Source organism: Strix uralensis, chromosome 18 (genome assembly GCF_047716275.1).
Source record: "Strix uralensis isolate ZFMK-TIS-50842 chromosome 18, bStrUra1, whole genome shotgun sequence".
In the NCBI taxonomy this organism is placed as follows: Eukaryota; Metazoa; Chordata; class Aves; order Strigiformes; family Strigidae; genus Strix; species Strix uralensis.
The window spans coordinates 9400781-9427884 of NC_133989.1; the positions used below are offsets into that span (position 1 = coordinate 9400781).

The window sequence follows — 27104 nt, forward strand, 5'->3', positions numbered from 1 at the left end:
AATCTTCACAGGTTGCACTCTCTGGTCCTGCAGGTCCCTGGACACCAGTGCTACTCTGCAGGAGCTGGACTGAGGCGTGCTGGCTGGCTCTCGGGGATCCCCATCCCCTCTCGCACCCTCAGAATACAGCACAGGGCAGAGGCTGGGATGCAGCAGCATGGCCTTGGTTTCAGCAGGAGGCATGGAAAAAAGAAAGATGAGGTCACTGCAAAGCGGTCGTGTAGGATGTGATACAGGAGAGGAGTGGAGCATATGGGGAAACAAGGAGCTATTGTAACCTTGCAAAGCAGGGGAAAAAACAGCTGCGGGGATGGCAGGTCACCTCCTGCTCACACCAGACATTTGGGGGGGTTAACTTGTCTGAGGTCACATAAAATGGGTCTAGAAGAGGAGTGGGTAGAAGGAGGTGGTGGAGACTGGGTGGGATGCTGTGGTGGAGGCACGGACGTGGCTTTTCCGGCCATTGCACCAGCCCTGCTGGGTGAAAGTACAACAGGTACTGGTGCAGCCAGCTCAGGTACATTGAAACAGCTGGAAAACATCTGGCGCAGCACTGGGAATGCCTGTGCACAGATCTTCCCTGTTCAACCCCATCCTCCCAGTTCCCAGGGCATTCTCTGGGGACAGGCCATGGGACAAGGCTGCTAAGAGCCTGTGGAGCATCTCTGAGCAGTGGCAGGGGCTGGAGTGGGCTCCTGGGGACAAAACCAAGAGCCTTTCCCTCATCCCACCACCCTTTGAGCCTCCCAATTTTTTAGCTGTGGCATGTTGTGCCCTGGTGCCTGCCCCACGGCACGGAGGACCCCAACAGGGCTGTTATCCCGGGATGCGCAGGAGGTGCCCATTGCTCCAGCCAGGGCCACGCGCTGACCTGAGACTCCAGCCCCAAACCAACCCTCTTCCCTCTCTCTACCCCAGCACCGCTGCACCCCCCAACCCTCCCATCACCGTCGCTCTGGCCCTGGCCCTCGCCGGCCCCACAGTGGCACGGGGCGGCTGCCGCCACGGTGCTGCAGACTTTCTGTCTGCACGGGGACTTCCCGTCCCCGCACGGCGCTGCCGGCACGAAACCAAAGACCGACTTGTTCGGCTGCCTGAGCCGCCTCCGCGCTGACTGCCCTTCTCTGTTCCCGCTAGGAATAATATACCCAGAGCTCTGAGCATAAATTGAGTTTCCCAGAGCCAGGCTGGTGGGGAGACTTTAATGGGAAGGAAAATAAACTGTGTACTCGGCATGCGGGGAGAGGTGTGGTGCTGGCGGAGGGGCGCCGGGAAAAATCTCTTGGTTTCTTTTTTTTTTTTCCCGACGTGTTTGCTGAGGGAGCACATGTATGCATGCCCTCCTGTGCAATTTGTTTGCTTCCCAGGATGCCAAGGAAAAGAGAGGCATTTTAAAGTAGCTGGTTGAGAGCTCTGGGGCCTCTGATCTGCCAAAGCATATCAGCTCAGCACCGAGCCTGGCCCTTGGAGGAGGCATTTTCTTCAGGAGAAGCTGCTGCTTCTCTCCCCAGATTGCTCCTCTCAGGCCTGAGCTGCAGGGCTCCGAAGGGGCTATCACAGCGCAGGCACCGAGGAGGGATGTTGCCATGCTGGGAGGGTGACGGCGTGTTTCTGATTTCTCAGCACAATGCTGCGATTCAGGGACTTGGGAAAGCGCATGAGTCATGCTGTGAACTTCCCCGGCCAGTCACCGCTGGGAAACACGCTCGTATCTGCTCAGCCACCCTCAAAATGCCTCCTGCTTGGGAATAATCCCCACCACTTCTCCCTTCCCGCCTGCTCCCGGTGCCAGCTGGGGCTGCTCCTGGGAATATCAGCAGCCCAGGGATGAGGGTGCAGGGGAAGCAGTGAGACCATCCAAGACAGGCAAACAGCACAGGATTTCGATGTGGGAGAAGAAAAGTGCCTGTGTTTAATCACTTGACTGTGCACGGTGGACACCAGCAAGCCTGGGTGCTTTTGAGGCAGCTGAGACCTGCACCCCTCCATGTGTCCCCCGCCCCGCACAGGAGGCTCTATTGACATAACTCCAGGGCTGCACCTATTTATGTTTGCGAAGCCTTTGAAGTCCTTGGGGAGAAGAGCAGGGCCTTCGGATGTGCCTATGACTCAGGAAAATCCACCCCCTCTATGAGCAATAATTATCTCGAGCAGGAGCCAGGAGGCCGGGGGGGGCGGCGGGTGTCCCCCCACCCACGGGCAGCCCTGGGTGGCAGGAGGGACATGGACGGGCTTCCCCCAGCACGGGGAGGCGGGGGCTGGGAAAAGTCCGTGGGTTTGGGAAGCAGTGTTTCTCTTTGAACATGTTCCCTGTCAACTTTCACCAGATGTCAGAAATACAAATGGGAAGTGAAATCCCGCTTTTATAAAAATATTTGCTGTGAGCTGTAAGGAGGCTTATTAAGGGAAAGGGCTGGTTTGAGTTTCTTTTCAGTGTGATGCTCCCCAGGGCCACATGCTGGTGGCCGTGTCCCACCTGTGTCCCCACACTTCTACAAAATCCATCTGAGCCTGGGTGGGTGGCTGTGGGGGTCCTGAGAAGTGATCCCAGGACACCTCAGGGCAAGCTGTCGCTCGCAGGGGGTGAACGGTGCTCTTCTGCCTTGCAAAGCCCAGCCGGCTGCTCGGGGGTGTGGGGAGGTGCCCCCCGTCCCGCATCCAGCTTCCTCCAAGGAGAGCCGTCCCGCGGCGCCGGTGCCTCTGTCTGTGCCGTATCCTGCTGAGTAACGCCGGTCCACATCCATACATGGGGAAGAGCCGGGCGAGAGGCTTTCTCCTCTGTCAGACCTCTCCCTCGCTCAGTAAATAACATTCCTGCTAACACTGGTATGTAGAAAGCTTTCCAGCTCTCCGGCTAACGTCAGCGTCGCGGCTCCATCGCCTGCCCCCCCTGTCAGCAGGGTCTGTGCTCCCCTCGGGGCGAGGGCTGCACCTCACCCAGACCGTGGGGTGCAGCGGGGGTCCCTGCTCGCCCGCTGCTCCCGGCTCCACCTGCATGGGTGGCATTTTGTTTTGGGGGAAATGCAAATCTCTCAGACGATTTGTGGTTCCCTGTGCCCCATCGGGGGTTGATGAGGGGATGCCTGTGAAGTGATGAGTTTTCCAAGTGACTCATGCACCAGCAGAAAGCCTCAGCTTGCGTTAGCTCCCCCAGCCCAGGCTGTGCAGCCACCTCCTGCTGAACCCTGTCTCCCCTGCTCCTGCCACAGCAGCTCCCAGGGTTATTCACGGGGTGAGAAGGAGCCAGATAGAAGAGGCAGCGGATGCAGGCGTGGAGCTGAGCGCCGGCACAGGGCGACCCGCGTGTCCCTGCCCAGCCCTGCTTTGTGCAGCTCGTGGGTGACTCAGGAATGATTCCCTCCCTCCTGCCCTGCTTGAGCTCAGGCTCATTCACAAATCCTCTCCCTTTGTGTCTGGGCAGAGGGGGCTTCTCCATGTGCCCCTGGCCTCTGCCTGCCACCAGCTGTGACACACACCTGTGCTGCTGCCCTGTCCTGGAGTAAAGCATTGGTGTGGGCACCCGCAGTGCTCTGCAGGAGTGGCCCACTGTCACTTTGCTGCTCTATGCTTCAACATCTGCAGTAAACAACATCCATCTAACACAGGGCTCATGCAGCACCATCTCGGGTTACCCCGCAATGCTCTTTACACCAAGTTATGGCACTGGGTTGGTGCTGAGGTGTGATTTTGATTGCTAATTGAGGCAGCAACCTCTACACTCTCACAAAAAGAGGTTTTAGATTTGCCCAAGAATTACTTGGGACAATTAGCAGTGTTAATTGAAAGCGTGATCCATTCTGCAAGGCTGTCTGGAGGATCTGACAAGACCCAGCTCAGGTCTGGCACGCAGAGCGGCTTGGGGTTGCTCACCCTGTGCATCAACTAACCTAAACTGACCCCAGGCCTGTGGTGGTCTTAGCAGGTGGAGCTGGGCTGCAAAGCCCACGCAGGATTCATCCATGAGCATCCTCAAAGCTTTTGGGTTTTGGTTCCAGGTTGACCCCTGCCTGGGATGCAAACATGCTTAGAAGCAAAGCTTTGGGCTGTCTCCAAATGCCCGGCACTGAGCATCCAGACTGGGCTGGTCCCTGGGAGCAGGTGCCAGGACTTCCCTCCTCACCACTGGCAAGTGTGGCCCCAGCCTTCCCTGACACCTCCCCGAGTCACTGCCACATGCCAGGGCCACCTCATGGACTTATAGAATGGTTTGGGTTGGAAGGGACCTTAGAGATCATCTTATTCCAACCCCCTGCTATGGGCAGGGACACCTTCCACTAGCCCAGGTTGCTCAAAGCCCCGTCCAACCTGGCCTTGAACCCTTCCAGGGAGGGGGCAGCCACAACCTCTCTGGGCAACCTGTTCCAGTGTCTCACCACCCTCACAGTAAAGAATTTCTTCATTATATCTAATCTAAATCTGCCCTCTTTCAGTTTAAAGCCATTACCCCTTGTCCTATCGCTACATGCCCTTGTAAAAAGTCCCTCTCCAGCTTTCTTGTAGGCTCCCTTTAGGTACACCTTGGCTACGGAGCCAGTGTCTTTGGCAATTTGGGAAAGTCCCGGCCATGGGCAGGATGCCTCCTGCGGCTCAGTCCCACCTCATGTACTCCCATGGTGCTGCTTCCCTATGCTGCTTCGCTGTGCTGCCTCCCTCAGCACCCTCCTGCTGGGAGCCAGGAGAGGAAGTTTTGCTCTTGTTCCTCAGCAGCCATGCGTTCCCCTGAGAGGGCACGGCATGCCAGCCACCTCCCCGCTCACCGGGCTGCTGGCACATGCTGCCTGGGAAAATCACACCGTCTTCCCAAACTGATGCAATGAGGCTCCCATCTCATTTTATGACCTCAAAGGGAACTCCAGGCTGCAAAGAGCTGGGGGATGAGTTCGTGTACAGTTGTATCACAGCCCCTCTTCCTTGAAGTAGGGTCCTGCCTGGTTATTCCCGCTGCAGATCCAGGCAGAGACTGTAAAAGGGGTGCTGGCAGCCCTTGGGGGCTGTGGTGCTTCGTGCACCTCCATGTGCCAAGGTGTGATGTCTGTGCTGGAAAACAGGAGTAGGAGCCAGAGTGCTGGGAATCAGCATGGAGACAGCCCTGCCATCCACCTGAGCTCTTCCCAGCCACTCGGCAGAGGAAATGTGTGCTGAGGGATGCTGGGGATGGGCCGTTTCCCCCGCCTGGGTTTTTCCTTCTCTTTCTTTAGAAAGATCAGTGGAGGAAAGCTTGGCTGGCATGGGGCAGGGGCCGTGCGGAGCCCTGGGTCCTGGTGTGGGACTGGCAGGGCTGTCCTCCACGCGTGGGGCCACACTGCCCGCCCTCCTCTCTCTCCCTTCAGCCAGAGATGCTGCAATGCATCCGCGCAGCAGGTCCAACCCTGCACCAGCCCCAGAGCTGTGGAGCATCCCTGGCTCTGCACTTCCAGTTTGCTTCACATTTCCCGTGACAGAAAGAGGCCAGATCCTGGCATGGCGGTCGGGCTGCGCTCCCTCCTGATAGGCCTGTGCAAAGTCAGTAGTGCTTTAGCAGTGGGGATCTGGCCCTCTCCATGCGCCTCCCTGCCAGCTTCTCCATGAGTAATGACACAAACGTGCTTCTCACCCCGTCCCCAGCGCTGGGCTGCTCACTGGGACATTTGCAGGCTCCCTTCTCTCTTCCCCATCTCTGTTTTACATCAGAGCAGCTCCCACCCGACTGTCCTTTTCTCCCCCTGACGCAGCTTCCAGACGGTGTTAAATGCCCAAAAGGAGAAGCGAGACAGGCAGGCAGGCTGTAGGCAGATCTGGGGTCAGGCAGCCCCCTGGCACTGCACCCCAAGTGCCAGGCTGGCCCTGCATCCCCACCAAGGTGACAATAAGGACATTTGCTAGTTGGCAAGTGCTGAGAGCTAATCCTGTCCCCAAGTGTCAGGAAGCCACCTGAGAACTCACCAAGAGGGTGAAAAGTATCGATGGGCTCCCCTGAATGTGGGGGGCACTGAGGGGCACCAGAGCAGCCTGCAGTTCAGTGGCACCCACTGTCACCTCCACCACTGTCAGCATCCTGCCCTGGCTGTGCTGGAGACGGACTGGCTCTGCTCGCAGTGATCCCGACAGTGCAGCCCCAACTGGGCAGCTGGTGGATAACACTTGGCCTGAAATTGGATGGAGGAAGGATACACTTGGACGAGAGAAAAGGGCTTCTCCCAGAAGGATGGGACTGCAGATGAGAGCCCCATGCTGTCCTGAGTGCCACCTGCCCCCGCCACTGCCAGGTGTTAGAGGACAGATGTTACAGCTATGGGCATGACAGACTGACACATGGGTGGTGGGATCCCAGAAACTTTGCACTGGCAGCCTAATTGCTCGTTTGCTGTGGGTGTCCACAGTGAAATATTTGTCTTGAAAGCAGCCCCTGGGGCTGTAGGGTTGTTCTGAGACACACTTGGCTGTTCACACTTGAGAGGTGGGAGAGGCGCTGGGTTTCCATTGCCCCCAGCAATAGAATAGTTTGGACAGAGCAATGCAGCTGGTGAGGGGTGGCTGTGGGTGCTGTGGACCCCGCTGTGGCACTGCCCACATGGGGAGGCTTCACAGCTGGGAAGCGAGTTCATGTCGAGCTGTAGCTACGATGAAGGAAAATGAAAATAAAAGCGTGGTATTTCCAACCATCTCCTAACGTGCCCAGAAACGTGGTGGGATGGCTGTCTCCGTCAGCACGCCTACAGAGCCTGCCCCACTCCTGAGCCCAGCCCAGAGAGGGAGGAAAATGGAGTGTTACAGGCAGGGAGGTATTAGAAGAGCTCAGAGATGAGGGGAGATGGTGGAAAATGCCCTGCTTGTTTGGGGTCCCAGACCTGCAGAGCCTCGTGTTAGTGGTCGGTGCAACATGAGTAGCCCACAGTGCTGAAAAACAGCTCAAAGAATTTGGGGGGTGGGGGGGGGCAAAGAGGGACCCCAGAGCCTGGGCAGCCATGTAACCCAGAGCCACCCCTCTCCCCCAGACTGACTGGCACATTTTGGGATAGATGTTGAAGATGGGCTGCCACAGCCCTGAACACCAGACACCTCCTCCCTGAACCCCTCTGCGGGATGAGATTGGCGGGAGCTGAGCTTTGGACCCACAGCCTGAGGATTCCATCCTGGATCCTCCACCCTTGCCCTGGGGGCATCACAGGATCTGTGCAAGGTTCACCCTGTCTGGAAGGGGCATGTCATGGCTTATCCATACCCTGTGGGGACAATCCGGACAATGGGGCCAGTTCAGTGATGGTTTCACTGCTTCTGTAGCACTGGGTCCCCCATTGAGCTGAGAGTGAGTGCGACAGCACCCCGAGAAAGTACTTGTGCATTCACATCTTCAGCTGCCTGGGAAAGACCCCCCCACCCCATCCCTGGGAGCATACAGGTCCTCTCCCCAAGTCCCTCTTGCAGAGGGTGATGCTCAGCACCCCCAGGGAGCGGTGGTGGGGATCAGCCAGCCGGTGTCCACCCAGCACGGCAGTGCCAGTGGTCCCTGGCACAAGCAGCCCTTTCAGGGCCAGCAAGTCAGAACCAGGGAGGATTGAGGCACGCAACCTGTTGGGGCCACAGGCACCTGCGCCAGACCTGAGGTCATTTCCAAAGGTGGTATTTCTCTCCAGCCCTCCCTCTTAGAAAAATCAAACCCTTCCTGGCAGAAATGGAGGTGCTGAGCAGAAGCCTGCAAGAGGTGATGGTCAACAGCGCCCGCTGAGACGAGGATGTGGGACACTGGACATGGGACATAAGGACCCTTCTTTCCAACAGACCCTTTCGGATGCTGGAATGGCTGATGATGCTTATTAGGCCTAATAAGTATTAATCATTAATAACAATAATGCTTTGACAGCCTTTGTGTAAGATGCTTTTTTTCCCCAGCTTTAAACTGCGAAGCTCTTTAGAAAAAAACAGTCAGGTTCACTAAGGCTGTACTATAGATGGGGAAGCTGAGGCAAGGAGGGGACTGAGGCCGACACCGTGTCTGCCTGGCCAGCCCGTAGCACCGGGAGAGGGCTGGCCTGCGGGGACAAGGCTCAGGGGCTCTCCTGGTGGCAGCAGAAGCCCCAGGGCTCTCACCCTGCAGTGGGACTAGCACTAAGCTCAGCTCACAGCCTCTTCTCCTAAGCCCTGGATCAGGCTGCATTTCAAAAATGCTCTTAAGTGCTGCTGCAGCCCAGCTAGCAGGACGAGGACTTGGGGGGAAGATGTGGCCCGGACCTGGCTGCAATCCCTGCAGGAGCCCAGGGATGCCAGCGAGATAATGAGAGGGGATGTTAAACATTACTACAGTCACAGGGCTATTTATCTGACACGAACAGAGGCAGCCAGGAATCCTCCAGGGTGCACAGCTCAACTTAGACCCCATTAAAGTTCCTTTTATTCCCTGTGTTTTGGCTGATGTTAAAACAGCGCCTGAATTGCTCCTGCGGGAGCCGGCTTCCACGCCTGGCGTCAGGTCTGCTGCTCACTCCAGCCAGTGGCCATGGGGCTGGTCTGCCACCGCTTTGCCCATCTCCCCTGCACCCCCAGGCAGCCCCAGCACCCAGCCGGGAGCGGGTGCCATTGGGGCTTAGCGAGACCGGGATAGGCAGCTCCGAAGGGCAGGGGTCTGCAGGTGCAGGCAGAGCACGCAGAAGAGGAGCCGATGGTCCCCTTTGACGCAGCCATCCCAGGACTTGGAGGGCTTCCAGCTCTGGCAGGGCTCTGGGGGACAGGGAAAAGAGCCCGAGCTAGAAGGGAGAAGCCAAAGAGGCCATTTTTGTGAGAGCCAGGCTTGGGCTGCCTGTATGCAGCCATCTTCCCAGTGACGGCACTGCCAGGAAATGATCCTCCTGTGCTCTGAGATTTTCTGGGGGATTTTTATTTTTTTTCTATTCTGAAACAGGAAAAAACCCGAAAAACCTCACAGAGATCATGATGTACCTGGGCAGGAGCACAGCAGACTAAGCAGAGCCTCCCACTAAAGAACTTACATTTCCAAGAAAAGTGTGTTGTGAATTAGAAACATGTTTAGTTTTGGAGAAGAACATGCCAAAATGAGACAATTCGGAAACTTTCCAAACATTTTTTGGACCCCTGAGCTCCTGCCCTATGCCTCCCCACCAGCTGCTCCTGGATGTGGCTTTGGAGCTAAAAAATTACCATGGTCAGGGACAGAGGTGACATGGAGCTGCCTTATACAGCCACGCTTTATATGGCCAAGCTGGCTGCCCGCAGCAGTGCCGAGGAGATGCCCAGCGAGTGCAAGGTGCCACCACACCACCATCACCCACCGCTGCCTGCTGCCCACATAGGTGAGCAGGAGCCAGGAGCCATTCTCTGAGGCAGGGCAAGGCAGGAGGGCAGTGAGGCAGGCAGACGCTGGGGAATTCAGATCCAGAAGTGGAACAGACAATTTCCAAGCCGTCGTGTCGGTGCGTGGTGATGAGCCGGGGCTGCTTCAAAAGGAACCAGCTTTAAATGGATCAAGCCTCGAGCCAAAAGCATAAACACTAGGAGGAAGTTTGGCTAAAGTTAAATCATGTTTTATTTAAAAATCTCCCTCTCCCTGTTGTAAGATGGAAACTCTCCATCTGAAAAGTGAAACTAAGATTGGAAACAGTCTGCAGTCATTAAGTTTATGCTGCTTTTTTTTTTTCTCTCCAGCTTCTCAAGTAAAATATCAACTGGCTCCACTGTCAGGGACAGGAAACATTAGTAATAAGTTCATAGATTTACATTTTCCCCAGGGAAATACAGGAATATCAGAGATCAAAAGTTGGAGAAAGGAGTTATTTTTATACAGAGTGATTTGCAACCAGCATTCATTGGGGGGAGTAAATAAATTACAGGCCCTTCACTTTGGGGTTGCTTAAGTTCTTTTTCTTTAATGCTGTCCCTTTTAACTACTGTAGAGAGTCTGTCAGGACTTACACAGAGCAGAGAGACTTCCCTGCCTGTGAAAAGGGCTGTTTTCCAGCAAAAAAAGTTAGTCACTGCAATTAGTTGTCATAGGCTAACATCATGTACTGGCCTGTGGGTGGGTGGGCATCGGGGTGGCTCGGGGCAGGACAGGGGATGGGCCAGCCCAGCATGTGGGGACATGGGGTGATGGCTCTGCTGGCCAAAAAGGTGCGTTTTGGGGCTGTTAGACCCAGTAAGGTGTATCTGCAGGAGGTGACACTGCCGCTGATGCTGGGTGCAGTGGGATGCACAGCACTGGGGCTGTGTGGACCTCTCTGCCTCCGCCTGCCTGCCGCGGGCAATAAGAGGTCCTGGTCAGGGCTGATTCGATCAGGGCAGGGCGATGGCCACGGGTGCCCTGCTCTCCGGGTGGGCAGGGCTGGCTCCATGGGCTTTGCTGCCACCCAGGCTTGTCCTTGTGCAGCTTGGCATGTGGCTTGTGGCATCACTGGCACCTCAAGGTGTGGGCTCTCTCCTAAGGGTTTCTGCACCAAGCTGGTGCCCCAGCCCGGGTACAGCCACTGCTCCGTGCAGGGACCGCTGCAGCAGCCCCTGCTCCCCTGCTCCCACCACGGGGGAGCGGCGGCCATGTCCCCCTCAACCTCCCGGTCACCCACTGGGGCTGAACCGTGCTGGCAGGCCCTGGGGTGGCAGGGAGCCAGTCCCAGTTGTGGTGGAGACACTGGAAACTTTGACCAGGCATTTCGTCTGGTGTCATCAATTAAAGGTGAGGCACTCGCTGGCTGGGCAGGATAATGAATGATGGTTTTAAGTACAACTGGAAAAACAATAAAATACTCTATTAGGGTGACACAGCTGTGAACAATGAACATTAAACAACTTCACGGCTAGCAGAGCTGCCGCAGCAACACTTAGCCCTGGCGTTTGATGGATTCCTGTTTGGAGTGCGCCTCGCAAAGCGACTCTCCATCCACCCCAGGCACAGAGGGCTGGGAACTGCTCTTTCCTTCTCCTGCTTAAAAATACATCCACATAAAACGTGCTTTAAGAATCCCTTAAGGTTCATTAATGTCACAAGCAGGGGAGGAGAAAAGAGTTGGAAGGCCTTGAAGTACATGTCGGAAACACTCCAGAGAAAACTGTAAATGCTGCTGGGATGAACTGCAGGCTCTGGAGGATCAGTTGCGCTGGAAGACTATTTATTTTCCAGTCTATTTTAAACACTGGACTGTTTCAGATAAGAGTTGCCTGTGGTGGCAGACAGGATCGTGGGACTGGTGTGCAGGAACTCATGCCAGATTCATTTCTGGGGAGTATTTCCTCCCTGCCTTGATAAATCTGCCTTGTCTGCTGTACCAGGTTACTTCCTTTGGAGTTCTCTCTCCTTATTATTACTTATTAAAATTGCCTGCAAATAGCACTTGGGCTTCATGCAACATCCTGTACAAACAATTCATCCTTCTCGTTATCTTGAAGCTGACAATTCCCAACAGGGACACAGAGGGTAGGTGGAAAAATGCCTTGAGAAGAAACAGAAATGGCCATCCCTTATTGCTAGGTGGGAGAAACCGCACTGGGGAGACTGGCGAGGGCAGAAGATAAGTGTGGACTTCCCCCCTTCAGAGACAAAACCATGAAAGGGAAGAAAACGAGAAGAAACTAAGCCAGCAACACTGATGAGCATCTTCCCTTGCCCACTGGTGCTGGGGTCCTGAGCCGGTGTTCAGAGGGGTCAGCAAGCCCCCTGCAACCTGACCTTGCAAACTTCCCCCCCCCCCTCCTTTGCCTAGATCTTATCTAGAAAATTGCTATCAGGTTACATGGCTTGTTGGTGAGGGCTTTTGACTGCAGACAGCAAACCCGTGTCTTCCCTCTGCAACTCCCAACACGGCTGTGCAGGAGAGGCCCGGCTCGGGTCACTGGCCCCTGGACTTTGAAACTCCGCTGCATCCCTTTCTGCAGGGAAGAGATACAGCATTTCAGTGACCTGAGGCCATGTGGAGGGGGAAGGTCTGGGGAGTCGAGCTGCTGGCTGGACTCTTTGGAGATGCTTGTTCCTCCAAGCCGGCTGCCAATGGCGTTAGTGCTGGGGATGCTGTGCTGGACTTGCACTGGGAACAGCTCTCCTTGCCCTCCTGGCCTTCAGGGCTTCATTCCTGGCAGCACAAGCCATCAAGGTGCAGCTCCCCAGCCATCATCTCACACAGTCCTCTTGGCCTGATGGAGCCACAAAGTTCAGCTTGGCTCCCACAGGCATGGCACATTGCCATCAGGGGAGCTGCACTTGTAGGAGACCATTTCCACCCTGAGCATCACTCATGGGGGACACAGAAGCAGTTCCCCTGGCTCCCTCCTGCCAGCCCACCCCAGCCCAGGCTGGCAGCAGCCAGGTTGCATCCAGTCCCTCCACTGAATCCCAGCCCAAGCCATCCCTGCCCAAAGCAGCCTTTGGTCCAGCATGTGCCCTCCTTCCCCTGGCCTGGGCACTGCAGGACGATGCTACCCTGTGCATGTGGGCTTAATCATAGAGCATCTGCTTCCCATTGCGGCCGCCCAGGGCAGGTTTCCCCTCACAGCCTCCTGCGAGGGTGCTAATTTTATATACGCAGGCTGCCTTCAGCGCGGCCGTCAGGAGAGCTGTGGGGCTGGGCAGCAGCGGCGGGACAGGGGCTCTGCCCTGGGCAGGGGGAGAGGGGCAGAGCGGGGCCAAGGCAGTGGGGAGGGAGAGAGGCTCCTCTTCCCACTGGGGCTATTGGGAAGCTGGAAGCAAGTCTCAGAGATGCTTGGCCTGGCCCGGCAGTGTGGAGGGATGCCAGGGACTATTTTCAGAAACCTCACTCGTGGTAAGATCCCAAGCCCAGTATCGCTGGCACAGGCTGACCCATCCGAAAGCTGGAGGGTTTTGTGAGACGACTCCTTGCTACTCAGTGATGGGCAGCCCCTGAGCCAGGCAGGCATCTTAACTAGCAGTTCCCGGCCACAGCTTGCAGAAATGGTAAAGGCTGCTGGTGCCAAACGATGGATATACTCCTCCAGACATTTTGGAGAAGCCTCTGGAAAACAGCCTCTTGAAGGAAGCTCAATTTTGGCTTTCTAAATTGAGGCTCCCCAAATTACTTTTGGAAGCATTAGCCATTATTATTTTCTTCTTTCTGTTTAATCACAGTATTCTCCCCAACAGTTGATGATAACAGGCGTCCAAGACCTTCATGCCCCCCAGGAGGGGCTGCACACCATCACCCTCTCCAGCTCCCACGCTGTGGTGGTCACCACTACTGTGCCAAGTGCTGGCATCACTCTCCATCCACGGGCAAGCACAGGCGATGCCGAGCAAGAGAGCCGGCAGTGCCTTAGTGAGGGGCAGGGCAGCGCTGCAAACCCCGGTACCGCGGTGGGCAGCCAGTGCGGGAGCTCGATGCTGAGGGTCTGCAGACCTGGCCAAGTGCCTGCCTGCCTGCCCACGGGAGGAGCAGTGAGAAGGAGGTGGTTGTGACGAGATGGGGACAATCCCGTCCCCACAGCCAGGGGCTGTTGACAGCAGCATGTCACCCTCTGAGAGCACTTCAAGCTGCACAAGGGAAACCTCAGAGCACTTTGATCTGCGCTGGGGCTCCTTGATGTAAAGCAGGGACTGGGTGAAGGCGGTTGTGGGATGAGGCCTTTGGCTGTCGCCTCTCCCAGGCGAGAAGTAGCGGGGCTGGCTGCCCCAGCGGCGCCGAGCAGCGAGGCAGCGCTGCCCTGGCCAGCGGGGACTGAGTGGGGACCTGAAATGAGTGTGCATGACTGGGCAGGGCTGGGCTGCACAGGGATCAAAGGTCCTGGTGTCGTCTGCTTTAGGGGATGCTTTGCATCTGTCTCTGCCCTCCCTCACAGAGCCACCAAAGGCCATGGCAGACCTTCGTGCTATGGGGCTGGGGCCAGATCCTGCTTGGCAGCAGACCTCAGGACCAGCACTAGGAGCCTGGCTGCAGGCTGACAGACCTTGCAGTGTCTGCACCCCATTTAATGGGGGAAAATGGGGCACGGGAAGCAAAGCAGCCAAGCCTGGTGCAGCTGAGAAAGCTCGAGTCTCTGCCTTAGCTAGAATGAGACCATGTTGGCAAGAGCCCATGCAGCCCAACAGCACATCAGGCCCTTGCAAAGAGTCCTTCATGGTGCACTGGAAATCCTCCCCCAGCATTGCACCCAGAGACTGGTTTAAATACCTGCTGGTAGCAGTTCCCTGGGTTACCAACCAGCTCTCTTCTCCATCCTCCACCAAGAGCCAGCTAAACCCTGGGTGAAAACACACCCGGCAAGCATGTGTGCAAAGCTTCGTCTGCAAACCTTCGGGCACTGCAAACCACCCCCTAGAAAGTTTTCATACCGGAGCAGAGCCTGGTGTGCAGGGCAGGCGGGCCACGCCACTGGCTTGGGGTGAGGCTGAGAACTGCGAACGAGAGCATCTTTGTGCGGCGCCTCTGACCGGCGTGGTGCATATGGTCCCTATTTATTTGACTTTTTGCTGCTGGATCACTTTCAGAATAGTTTTCTGCAATTACTTTAAGTTTCCCCAGTGCAGATTGGGAGTGAAGCTTGTGCTTCAGGAGATAAACTGCAGACCGTTTGGCATCAAGGGAAGCTGTTAATTTGCCAGCAGCAGAGACAGAGGAAAATGAAAATGAAGAGAGATAATTCATTCCCATCGCAGCTTGGTTTTGAAAGAAAATAAGGTCTGCGGGCTGGAGAGACACAACTAGAGCTGGTTATTAATGGCTCAGTGCTGAGGCCAGGCCAGCAAAGAGAAACCCACAGCCATCAGAGCCCTCACCCGCAGGTATGCAGGGCCAATGGGTCCTGGGCCTCAACATGGGGCTGCTGGTGAGGATACTCTGGGAAGGTGCTGGTCCTGGTGCCCCTTCTCATGTCTTGGCTTGTCTGCTGGGTATGCCTCTGGGCTCAGAGAACTCCTTATGGCTGCAACTGCGGTGTGATATTTCCCACTGTGCATGGAAAAGAGTGCATGTGGAGATTATGTGCCATGACCAAGGATGCAGAGTCAGTGTCAGAGCCAGGATGCGACACCCGCACCTGCCTGGATGTTCCCTGTGCTGCTGACCTGCTCTCGCTCAGTGCCACAAGGTGGTTTTGCAGGTCCCTCCCATCCAAGGCTCCTGCTGTGGTGGGGAAACATCTCTGGGTGCCCAGGAGCCCTGACTTGTGTGTGGGACTCACCATGGGGACTGCTCTCAGCACACGCTGCCACGCTGGGCCGTCCAGGAGGATGCTCACGGGGACGATGCTCAGAGGGTGACAAGGAGAGGTCTGGGTGTGCCCCAGGCATGGCCATGTGTGAGCAGCTCCTTGGCATGGGTGTGTGCCACGGACCCTCGCTGCTCTTCCGTTTATTGATGTTATCCTCTGGCCGTGAGCTGGAGCATGCCACGGAAAGCTTTCTGCATCTGCCTTGCCTGTGCTCGCAACCTCCCCCATGCTCCCTCCCACCTTCCTTTATTTATGGGACAGCTATTTCCTTTCAGAAAGAAGTAGCCAGTATTATGAAATGGCAAAAGGTTTTGAATGAAAACAAGGTGTTTGCTTAAATCCAAAAGATCTGGGCTTTCTGATGGGTGTTGGTGTGTGACACACCAGCCTTCCCTTCCTCCCTTGCAGCCAGTGAGGACCACAGTCCCTGTCCCTCAGGCACATGCCAGCTGTTTTTTTGGCTCCTGGGATGCTCTGAACACTGTTTGAGAGAAACTAGTTGCCAGTTACCATGCTGTCTGCATTTAAAACCCAGCCTTCGGGTCCTCGCCTGTGTCACAAGTACTAATAGCTATTAATTTTTCCAGCAAATGGGGGCCCCATGTTGCTGCCCCCCCCCCCCCCCCCCCCAGGTTTTGGGGGGGGGGAAATTTGGATGATATTGATCACAGATGGCAGCTGCTGTAACCAGGGCAGTAAACTTTCCTACCTCAGTACTTCTTTTGACCTAAAATAACTTCTGTGCTTAGGCTGCATCTTTCTGAAGTCTGAGCAATGGTTATTTTTTATGGGGGAGAGAAAACCCCCAAGCCCAGCTCGTCCCGTGGCAGCACAGCATGAAGGAGGCACCTGACTGATGGACACACTGGGGAAGGAGGACATGGGGTGAGAGAGGTGCCTGCGGGCTGGTTGATGAGGCCCCAAGCACCAGCCATGCAGCAGCCTCACACAGGGCTGTAGCTGAGGATGCTCTGTCGTGGTGGGGGGATTTGGGGGACCAGGTCTCTGGGGGGCACAGGACCCCACTGGCTTTGAAGCCAACAGGGTGGGCAGGACATGGGGAACACTTCCCAGCCCCGTGGTGCTGACCTGGCTGGGCACCTCTGCACTGGCTGGGAGCTCCCTGCACCTCCAGGTTTGCTCTATCATTGCCTCAAATAGAAGCAGATACCTTTATTTGTAGAGGAAGGGCACCATTTCGCTTTCTGCCCCTCTCATCGGTGAGTTGCCGACAAGGCGGGGGTAGCTCCCGTACCGGCTGTTGGCCTCTCGGTCCCACCACCGGCGCTGACATCCTTTCCTGACACACATCAGTTTCCTGCATGCGGCTCTCGTGCCACTTCCTACCCCGCTTCGGTTTCCACTGAGCACTGCATGTCACAGAGCGGAGGAGGAGGGGGAAAAAAAGAGAAAAAAGAAAAAAAAAAGAGTAGCTTTTCGTTCTGCCCCCACCATGGACTGAAGCGAGGTGCAGGTTAGGCAGGTGGCTCCTGTCCCCGCAGACAGTCCCCCAGGAGCATCCCTGGCACCAGCTCACCCATCGCATCCGGCCGGGTGAGGAGGGGTCACGTGCCCAGCTGCGGTTGCCTATGGTTTAACACCAAAATTCTTTTGTTTCCTGGTTAACAGCCTGATTTCTGAGGTCAGTGAGAAGGGCAGGTGCACTGCACCCCCACACATCCCCGAGCTGCTGGGGCTGGGTGCTGCCACCCCTGTCTTGGTTTTAGGGTGGCGGGGGGCTGCCCCAGCCATGGCGGTGGGATCGCTCCCCCCACCTCGCCTGCTGCGGGGCCACTCAACAAACCCGCTTTCTGCCTCGTCGGGAAAGCGGGAAAAGCGATCAATGGCTCCAGCCCTGTCTTTAGAAAGTGGATTAGGGCCAGTGAATAGGAACTGTCTCTCTAATGAAGTGCTATTACCAACAGGCTAATTGAGTAATGACATAATGCAGGCCCTTGAAGCTCTTTATAACGGGCCATGACTCTGTGCCGCGACACGCCGCCACTTCCTCGCCTTGCCCCGCTCTGCCTCCAGCGCATCGCCAGCAAAGGAGGCTTAATGTGCAGCACCGTCCTCCCCGGAGCGGCCACAGACAAAGTGTCGCCAGCATAACCCTGCGTGGAAAATGCGGAGGTGGAGGGGAACCCGGATTAATTAGCTCAGGAGACGCCAATCTCCTCGCATGTGAAATGTGAGCCTTTTTATTGAGAAAAGTAAAACAGGCCTCGCATTGCTTTCAGGGAGCCCAGTAAAACAGAAGGTGATCCATAAATATGTATGTTATGCTGGATTTAAAATACTTTCTGATGATTTTCTAGGCAGATCTCCAATAAGTTACAGCACAGCATTGCTATTGTAAAGCTGTCGGCACAAGCTGGTAACTCCTGAACTTCTTATTGTGGGGAGGACGTGGGTCGCTGCCGTGCATGTGCTTGTGTCCCTTGTGCCAAAGTGTTCATCCTCAGGTGAAGAAATGAAATATAATGCTTTATGGCGTTCATTTTTAACCCATTGCTGGTAACGGAGTGGGTTGTAAAGTGCTTGGGGCTCTGTCGAGGGTGTCTCTGCAGAGAGGATCCGTGGCTGCTCCGGGCTCTTTGCTCAGTGTTACCCATCTGCCTGCCCCAGCCGGGGGACAGAGACCTGCTCTCACCCCCCACAAGCTTGCACCCACCGCGGGGGCAGTGCTGGCAGCCCCCAAAGCTTTCACCATCATTGGGACCGGCTGAAGCGAGAGAGAAGAAACAACCACATCAGGCTTGTCCATCCCTCTGCGGTCTCCCAAACCCCCCCAGCTCAGCCAGGCGCTGCCTGTCCTCCCACCAGTGACAACATTTGTGTAGGGGACCTAAATAGTTGGAGAGTGAGACAGGAAGGGTGTTTCTCAACCCTGTGGGGTGAGTGGAGCTGCCCTGCCTGCTCAGGATGAGGAGTTTGTGCTCGCTTCGCCCTGGAGAAAGCCAGCCTCTGCCAGGAGGATTTACAGCCTGGTTTTGGCTGTTTTGGCAGGTGGCTGATGCTCCTCGGAGGCATGGTGCAGCCCTGGAGCATCAGCCCTCACCCCACCAGCGCAGGGGCAGGCAGGGAGGGACTCGCAGGCAGCGTGGCCAGAGAGAGGCAGTGCCCTCAGAAAGGCAAGTGCAGCTGGTAGCAAAACCACAGTGATGCTGCAACCCAGACCACCTGCATCCGAAGGGAGAAATCATCTTTATTTTAATCCTCCAGCCTCATGTCCCTTCCCCAGGTCTCCCCGGCTCCCTCTCTCCACATTTGCCACGTTCTTTGTCTCCATGGGAAGACTCACACCTCCCCAGCCCCACGCTATCAGTTCATCATCCGATTAAAGATTAATTTGAGATTATTGCTCATGTCAATAGCCCAGAGTCGGAAAAACAATAGCTACACCTGCAGCTTGTTTGTGAACCCCAGTCCTTATGGCGAGCTGTTAATGGATGGAGGCTTTCACCAGGACTGCCTGTTGACAGGGGCTCACAGAGCCCTGCACTGGCACCTGCTGCCCTTCTTGTCCAGCCAAAAATGAACGCACACATCTTCCAAGGCCTCCTGCAGTCCCAGGAATCTCAAGTGGGAAACCTGTGTTGTCTCTGCTGATCGCCCCGCAAGCCATCCCAGCTTGTGCCACAGAGCCCTGGTCATTCCCTTCCCCAAATCAGAAACAGCCCTCCAGTGATTGACTTTAATAACGGGCCTTCCCTTGGATCCTGCCTGGTTTCTGTTTGTTTATTCAGCTTTTTCTAGGTAAGGTAAGAGCCAAAAGAAGAATTAGGCTGCTACACTTTGTATGGGCTGAGCTTTGGCTGCCTTCTCCCAGGGCTGCACACTCGGATGCTGGAACTCTCCTCCGGAGGCTGCGGGGGATCCAGGAGATCACAAAGAGAACATTTCTATCAGACAGTTTTGCAATGACAGGAGAAGAAAGTGGAATATTTCTTCCTTCCTACTGCCCTGGAGGTGGGTGGGAGGCATTTTGGGAGGCAGTGGCAGGGCTGTCCCCCACCAGCTCCCTGCCTTGAGGTGAGCTCTGCAGGGAGCCCCCAGCTCAGCTGAGCGTGAGGCAGGCTTGGCACATTCCTTGTGTTTAAACACTTCCCAGCCCTTCTTCTTTTTCCTGTTCCTCTTCCCAATGCCTGGATGCCCCATGGGGGGTTTGCCAAGGACTTGTGTGTGCAGAGTGACCCTGGAGCTGCTCTTTGCCCTCACTGCACCAGGGCCAGGTGTGCCTCATGCCCATCCCCAAGAGAGATGGGGACAGAAAGGGGTGAAAGAGGTAGTTTTGGGAACTGCAGCCCCCAAATGACCAAGCAGATGAAGCTTAACCTTTGCAAAGGTGGCTGTAATCCACCCACTTCCCTTTTCATCCCCTCTGGGATGCTCTGGATGCCCACAGAGACAGTACAATTTCAAACAGTGGTGTGGAAACCTTAAAGCCCTTTTTAACGTGGTATCTCTGCATGGGTCTGCCCCAGCTCTCTGCCCCGCAGGACATCCCACGGCAGGGTGGGTTTCCAAATACCCTTAATTCTGCATCGGATCAGGGCGGGGGGAAAAAAACTAGTCCTCTCTGGGAAGAAAAGGCACTTTGTGGTTTCCCTGTGCCTTTGAAAGGGCTCCAGGAGCGGAGGGAACGTACGTGCTTGTTTAAAGGTCCTGTGGAGGTCCGTGGAAATTAAACGGCGGAGTTCAAACACTCGACGCCGTGGCCATGCTGCCGCCCGGGGAGCGCGGCAGCCCGGAGCCGGCACAGCCTGCACCCCGGCACCACGGCCCCTGCCAGCGGGGCCCCCCCGCTACCTGCCGGGCGCTTGATTGAATCCCGGCTTTTACGAGCACTGACACCGTAATCTGTTACAGATGGTCACACAAGGTGGTCACCAAATGGTTCCTCCCGTTAATCACCGGCTCCCGCCCCCGCTGCCCCCACCACTGAAACTGCAGCCTGCACTACCTGGATGAAACAGCCCGGCTGTGGGCAGTGGCTTTACGGTGTGTTTAGTTCCTGTGGCATTAAAACAGAGAGGGGGAAAAAACAGGGAAAAAACCACTGAGGTTTCACCATGAACCCTCTGGCTTTGCCGTGCAGCACTTGCTGCCCGGGCAAGCGCAGGGGACTGAGGGCAGGGGACCACGGCACTGCTGCCAGCTGCCCTTGCTGCCAGGGATGCTGCTCTGGGGCGTATCCTTCTGAAAATGAAATGAAAAAGCAATGGCATCCTCAGGTCCAGCTCCTGGGTGGAATTCTCCACCACAGAGCCCCAAAGGTGTATGGGGGCAGAGAAAGGACAGAGGGAGTTGCCCACATCTGCAGCAGGTTTGAGCTGGAAGCAAGGGTGTTCTTGTCATGGGCCCCAGCCCTCTGCCCACCCCAACAGCCCTCAGGGTAGAACTAAGATATAGTTTTGCTGTAGGAAAATGAGCAGCCAGTCAGAAGAGGAAGGATCTGGGCTGTGTCCATCACCCTGCGACAGGGCAGCAGCTGGTCCAGACCTGAGCATAACTCGGGGAGGTCAGAGGCACTGCCCCAAGCTGCAGGACAGTATCTGAGCGGCTGTGGGTCCTCAGGACGCAGGGTGCTTGGGCAGGGCAGGGAAGGAAGCAGATGCAGCAGTAGCCCAAGTGCCAGTGGGCTGTGCTTTTTGTGATTCAGAACAGGCAGCATTTCTTTTTTCCAGTGTTTTAAGGCTGCATTTGTGTTTGAATGCCAGCGGGATTTGTCAGTCGGAGCCTAGGCTGTCCTCCACCCATTTTATACCTTCTCTCTAAAAGCCTTGCGTTCCAGCCAGGCTCTGGACAAAGCCAGGAACACAACTGAGAGCAGGAAAGATTGCTAAGGAGGAGGTTTCTCACAACTCTCATCGCCTGCCTAACCAATATTAGTTGAAGCCCATTGAGAGGGAGCTGGCAGGGTTCCCCGGTGGGTGCCAGTGCAGGGACGAAGCAACAGCCTGAATGACGCGGGAAAGGGTCCCCCTCCGAATTGGTGACAGCCGTGACACGCATGGATGGGGTAAGGCTCAGCCTGTGTGGTGCGGTTGGATGCCCGCTGCAGGGCCCTAACGCTAAGCAGTAACCGAGGGCTCTTGTGTGTCAGAGCCACAAAGCCAACACCAACCCGGGCCAGTGGGACAGCCTGTGCCACCACCCCGACGGGCACAGCTCGGCCGGCTTCTGCTCCCCGCTTACCTACTCCTCGACCCTCCTTTCCAGCTCCTGCAGGTGGTCCGTTCTCAAAATTGGTCTTTTTTTAACTATTTAGCTGCTTTTGCGGCTCCAGGATTTTATGGATGGAAAGCTGAAAGTAATTAGTGCCCCTCCCCCGCTTCCTGTTGGGAAAAGGAAGAAAAAAGCACACACAAGAGCAAACCCAAAACTTCCTGCCCTGCTTAATAATCAAGTAATGAGTCCAACTCGGCTGGGAAAGTCAGTTTATACTGGGTGAGCTCTTAATTAAAGAAGGGCCTAGCAGCAGCTCTGCTCCCTTTTACAGCCACACACATCTTCCTGCTCCGTAACAGCCCCTGGGAGAGGCGCAGGGAGCCGGACGCCAGTGAACTGGAGGGGGGATGAGTGCTGGGGGGCACACGCTCTTATTCCCTGGTTAAAAGCGATGTCCTGGAGATGGCACTGAGGAAATGCAGGGGGAGAAGGACAAAATCCCAGGTCCTGGGGGAGGCAGGTAGCAAGACTGGCTGCACTGTCCCGGAAGCACCCCAGATTCAGACGGGGCTGGGAAGGTGCAAGGCAGGTGGTTTGGGGCATTGGGACAGTTTCATTATGGGAATCCTAGATGCAGGTACCTGGGGTATCCCGGAGCACCTGCCCCTCGGTCCCCTCCTGGCTGTAGGCATGCAGGGGACAGCCCCACCTGCGCTTGCTGAAGGGCTCTGCTGTGACAACAGGATGTGTCACCTCTGCTGCCACCCACCCACAGCGGGTCACCCACCCCAAGGCTCAGCTCAGTGAGGTGCCTGGTGCTTTAGCCATCCCCAGGGAGGCTCAGGAGCCTGCCAAGAGCCGGAGGCAGCCCCACCACCACAGCGGGGCCATCCCCCATGCTGTGGCACAGACCTGCTCCCCACGGAGCACTGAGGGACACAGCCAGGCCACGGGTGCTCCAGTAGCCCCTTGAGGAAGCCAGCACCCACCCAGGCAGGCTGGGAGGGACAGAGCAAGCCCCTGTGCTTTCCCATGGGGAGCCAAGGCGATGCACTGCACCCCCAGCAGCCTGATGCCCCCCCAGCCCGCATCACTGCACAGCTGCCCCAGCCCTTTGGCAGGAACTGACTCAGCCTGCCTTTTCCTCCCCTGAGAGGCAACTGCTCTGCAGATCCCCTGGTGTGAATGCCACTTGCCATTCACCTGCAGGCAGAGGCCCCGAGTGCAGGGTGGGAGCAGGAGAGCTGAGTCCAGCACCCTCACCCCACCCCTCCCCACCGCACCGACTGCTGCATAAAACCCCATTATAAATTAAACATTTTATTGAATATCAATAAACTGTATATAATTATATAAAAAGTTTCATCAGTACAAAATTGTGGCACAAAAATATAAATACCAGTGTACCTTTGAAATGTAAACATCCTCTTTGTAATGATTCCATGAAAACAATGTCCAAAGAAAGATGCATTCAGGAGGCACCTGTCAATACCCATAAATAGGGCTTTTGGCACACACCTGTCGATGGGCAGCCCTGGGACAGGCCACCATTGTATCGGCTGACAAGTGCCTGCTATTAGTCACAGTTCTCTTGAAAAGCAGTTGTTAAGAGTCATATTAACAGGTGCTTGAGTGCATAGCTGCTCTGTAAACAGGGTTGGTGTTTGAAATGGCTACCCATGCCTTTTATGGACACTGTTAATCTCGCAGGCATTGCAAATTGTCATTGTGCTGGGGAGAAGCAGCTGCTTCACAACTACTGGGATACTGTATTATTGCATAGTTACACCTTCTACAGGCGGCATATATACACTCAGGGCAGGGGGGGTAATATTTTGTCCTTCATTAAAAAAATATTGGTTCTTAAAAGTTACCAAGTGGTTACAGTAAAAAAAAAAAAAAAAAAACGAACACAAAAAACCAGGCTACATGGTCACAATTGTTTGATACCGGCGGTGGGGCCAGGGTGCAGGTCCAACCCTGCAAGGTGCCGAGTGCCTCCAGCAAGCGGGGGCACCTGCTGAGGGGCTGCGCCAGCAGCGGGTCGGGCTCAGGGCTCTGCCCCCCGAGTTTCACGCGCTCGCTTTGCACCAGAGTCCAATCCTGCACCCTCAGCCGCTGGGATGGGAGAAGGATCAGGCCTTCGCATTGCACAGGAGGCACCGAGCGAGGAGTGTGAGGGTCTCGAGGGCCAGAGGAGCTGCGTCCAGCCCGGCACACACTGCGATGGCGACGGAGGAAACTAACTCCTACAGAAACTAGTTATAATATAGGTTTTTGCGTGGTGAGAGGCCTGGGGGAGCGGAGTCCTCAGCGAGAGCCAGAGCAGCCCGTCTCCTCATGCTTGTGGAGCAGCGACATACGGGAGAAAGTCCGGGAGCAGGTTTTGCATTGGTACTTCTTTACATCTGAATGGGTCTGCAGGTGGGCTCGGAGATTAGAGCGGTCAGCGAAGGCCCGGTTGCAGTGTGTACAGGAAAAGGGCTTTTCACCTATGGGACAAAGAGAAACGCTCCCAATTAACCAGTGCATCAACACATGGGGAATATCAAAGAAGGAGCCATTCATTAGCCAAAGTTTGTGAAGAGTACAGTGAAAAGAAGTGCTGGCTGTTATTGTTTGGAGGGAAAGCCCAGCGAGGTATGTACAGCATTCACTTCAGGGAAAGCCACGGACTTGGGAATTTCCTACTCCCAGAAAAACCTCTCCTATGAACCACGGAAAATTAATGCTGGAAACATCTGCAAGCAGCTAGGCAGTTGCACATACAAACGAAGACACGATATTCATCTCCTGCCTGGAGCCAAGCGAAGCGTTTGCAGAGAGGCAGGAAAGCCAAGCACTATGTGTTAATTATATCATAGCAGGCAGCGGCTGAAAGGCGCCAGCGCCAGGGCGAGTATAGCTATTTCCTCCGCTGAACCCCGCGCTCCCCCTTCTCCCGCCCGGCTCGCATTGAAAAGCCTGGCCAGGGCGAATTCCTCCCAGAAAGACTCTTTTGGAGGAAACAAATGCGTATGCTCAATTTGGAAAGCACAATTAAGTCTTCCCAGCTTCCTTCAGCCATCATCTTTAGTACGTTAAGAGGGTGTGAAATCAGTGCCAAGTAACAATTACCCTATCCCCGCAGCCCCACAAAGGATGCTCGGGAGACGCATTGTGCGGGCGGCCGTGGCGGCGGGGTGGGCTGCAGCTGCAGCACCCGGACCCGCACCAACAGGTGCCCCCAGCACCTGCCCGCAGGCCTCGCCGAGGTGCATCTCGGCAGCGGGTGCGCTTTGGGCCGAGCCCACCGCTGGCGAGCAGGGCGGCGGGTTGGAGGCCACGGTGGTGGGCAGCCGGGTGCAGGGTGCTGCCCTCGGCGTGGGCAGGGAGGGATGCTTCGGACATGGCGGCGCACGGGGCGGGAGCACTCCAGAAGTCTCATCACCCCCTTTATGAAATTGGGCCGAAGCGTTTGCCATCACGCCACGGCCGACGGGGCTGGCTCGCGGGCAGGAGCGGCACTAACAGCACCACACAGATTTACGAGCCGAGCCTTGACCCTGCGCTCGGTTCCAGCCAAGAGGATATTTAAAGGACATTTGAGAGAGAGATGTGCCAAGGGGGTTTGGGAAGCCCTTATCTTCCCAGATAACACCTGGCCCGCCGATTCGCTGGGGGCCGGGGAGCTGGGAAGCGGGAGGCGATAAGGGAGGGAGGGAGGGAGGGAGAGGGGCGAGCGCCGGCGTTACCGGTGTGCGTCCGGATGTGGCCCTGCAGCAGCCAGGGCCGGGAGAAGGCCTTGCCGCACATCTTGCAGACACAGGGCAGCGTGTGGCTCCGGATGTGCATCTTGAGAGCCCCCAGGCTCACGTACTCCTTCTCGCAGTACTTGCAGCTGAAGGATTTCCTGGCCTGGGCGTCGCAGTGCAATTGCTTGTGCTTGGAGAGCCCGGCGAAGGTGGAGTAAGCCTTGGCACACTGGGCGCAGCGGAAGCGCTCGGCGGCAGCGGGGGCTGAAGCTGGGCTGGGGGGCCCCGAGCTCTTGCCTTCATCCTCCTCACTGGAGAGCGCCGTCAGGTCCAGGGCGGGGGCCGTGCTGCCCGCCGCCTCGCTGCCCGGGCCGCCCGGGAAGAGACTGGAGAGCAGCCCCGCGTCCCACACCAGCGGCGGGTAGTAGGCACCGGGGCCGAGCACCTCGGGCGGGGGGATGACGGGCAGCGGGCACGTCTCGTAGAGCAGAGGGGCTGCCAGCACTGCGGGAGGCGGCAGCGCTCAGCGGGGGCCCGATGCTCCCCGTGGGAACGGGGGGCGAGGGGGGCCCCGACCCACCCCCGCGGGGCTCCACAGCCAGGGGAGCGGGGTGCCCAGCCCACCCTCCCCCGGCGGGGCTCCGCACCACCCCCGGGGCAATGGGACCCGACCCCCAGTTATCCCGTGGGAGCCCCGCGCCCCACCCCGGAGCCGGAGGGGCAAAGGGACCCCCAGCCCACCCCACGGGGGCCCAGAGCTCCAGCCCACCCCGGAGCAAAGGATATCCGACCCACCCCACGCGGGCTCGGGCCACTGCCCGCCCTGCTGCGAGGGATGGGGCGAAGGGGACCCCGCGTCCTTGCCCACCCCCAGCATGAGGAGCTCCCCACGCCCACCCCATGGGGGAGCCCACCCCGGGGAACCAAGGGGCGGCTCCACATCCCGGGACACGGGGGATCCCGCGCCGCATCCCACTCGAGACGTACGAAAATGGAAAAATAAAAAACCCACCCCCACACCCCTGTAAAAAGTCAGTCACCCACCCGCTCCCGTGTGGGGACATAAGGAGCCCCCGCACCACCCCACGTGCGTGGCCCGTCCCGCCCCGTCCACGCACCGGCCTGGCTCTCCAGCTCGCTGTAGTTGGGCTTCTTGCTGGCCGAGAAGTGCTTCTTCACCAGGAAGGACCGCGGCATCTTGCAGCCCCGGTGCCGCCGCCCGCTGCGGGGCCGCCGCGCCGCCGCTCCCGTTAATATGGGCCCGGGGGGCGGTGCGGGGCTGGGAGGGAGGAGCGGGGCCGCCCCCGGGCCCCGGGGCGGGCGGGGCGGGGCGGGGCGGGGCGGGCGCCCGGCAGGTGTTGGCCCCGGGGCCCGGGCCAAGCCGAGCCGGGCCGGGCCGAGCCGTGGGGCTTGTCCAAGGGGCTCCTCTCCCGCGGGACGGCCGCGCTGCCTGCCTGGGCTCTGGCGTGGAAACCGCCGCCGCTGCTGACGATGAACGAGACATTTGTGGCTTCTTTTCGGACTGTTTCCCAGTGCCGCGGTCCCCGCGGGGACCAGACGATGCTCCGGGGGGAGCAGGGCGAGGAGCCATGCGACAGAGCCACGGCCTCTGTGCCCGATCCGGGGACACCTGCAGCGGCGGGGCTGGAGGAAGGCGCTGGGCCGGGAGGGTGATGCCCGGGCCCCCACGCGTGGCGGTCCTTGCCCCTGCCCCACCGCGGGGGACTGCGGTGCAGGTTAGGACAAGCCTCCACCTGCCCCGCTCACCGAAGCGCTGCTGGGACACACTTTGCCGCATGTTATTAATCCTCTGAGAAGAGGCAATGGCTTGTGGAGGAGCGGGATGGATCAAGCACAGCCCTTGCTGCCTCCCTCCCCCAGGCAGGGGTCAGGAGCACCTGCCTGGACATGCTTCTCCCTTCTGCTGCGCAGGTTTCAGGCAGCGCAGCCTCCCCTAGCAAGCTGCTCTCTGGTTTTCTTCCCTTCTGCCTTCTCCTGACTCCTTCCCCACGGGCATGGCAGTGTGGGTCAAACAGCCCCAGTGAGGCACACACTCCT

At 57.1% G+C, this 27104-nt stretch overlaps 1 protein-coding gene across 1 annotated transcript; it reads right to left on the reverse strand.

Moving 5' to 3' along the window:
* Positions 1 to 22616: 22616 nt before the first annotated feature.
* SNAI1 (snail family transcriptional repressor 1) lies at positions 22617 to 26246 on the reverse strand. Its single transcript, XM_074888136.1, has 3 exons — positions 26165 to 26246; positions 25047 to 25550; positions 22617 to 23804 (listed from the first exon to the last, which is right to left on the reverse strand). Exons 1-3 carry the CDS (start codon positions 26241 to 26243, stop codon positions 23623 to 23625), a joined length of 765 nt encoding a protein of 254 aa, XP_074744237.1. The 5' UTR covers positions 26244 to 26246; the 3' UTR covers positions 22617 to 23622.
* Between the last annotated feature and the right edge of the window lie 858 nt (positions 26247 to 27104).

What these genes read in the sequence shown, in the direction of transcription:
- SNAI1 (XM_074888136.1), bottom strand. Translation starts at nt 26,243, where the DNA reads ATGCCGCGGTCCTTCCTGGTGAAGAAGCACTTCTCGGCCAGCAAGAAG. An exon ending in CGAGCTGGAGAGCCAGGCCG is followed by an intron (nt 25,551 to 26,164) that starts GTGCGTGGACGG and finishes CGCCTCCCGCAG; the next exon opens with TGCTGGCAGCCCCTCTGCTC. An exon ending in CCACATCCGGACGCACACCG is followed by an intron (nt 23,805 to 25,046) that starts GTAACGCCGGCG and finishes TTTGTCCCATAG; the next exon opens with GTGAAAAGCCCTTTTCCTGT.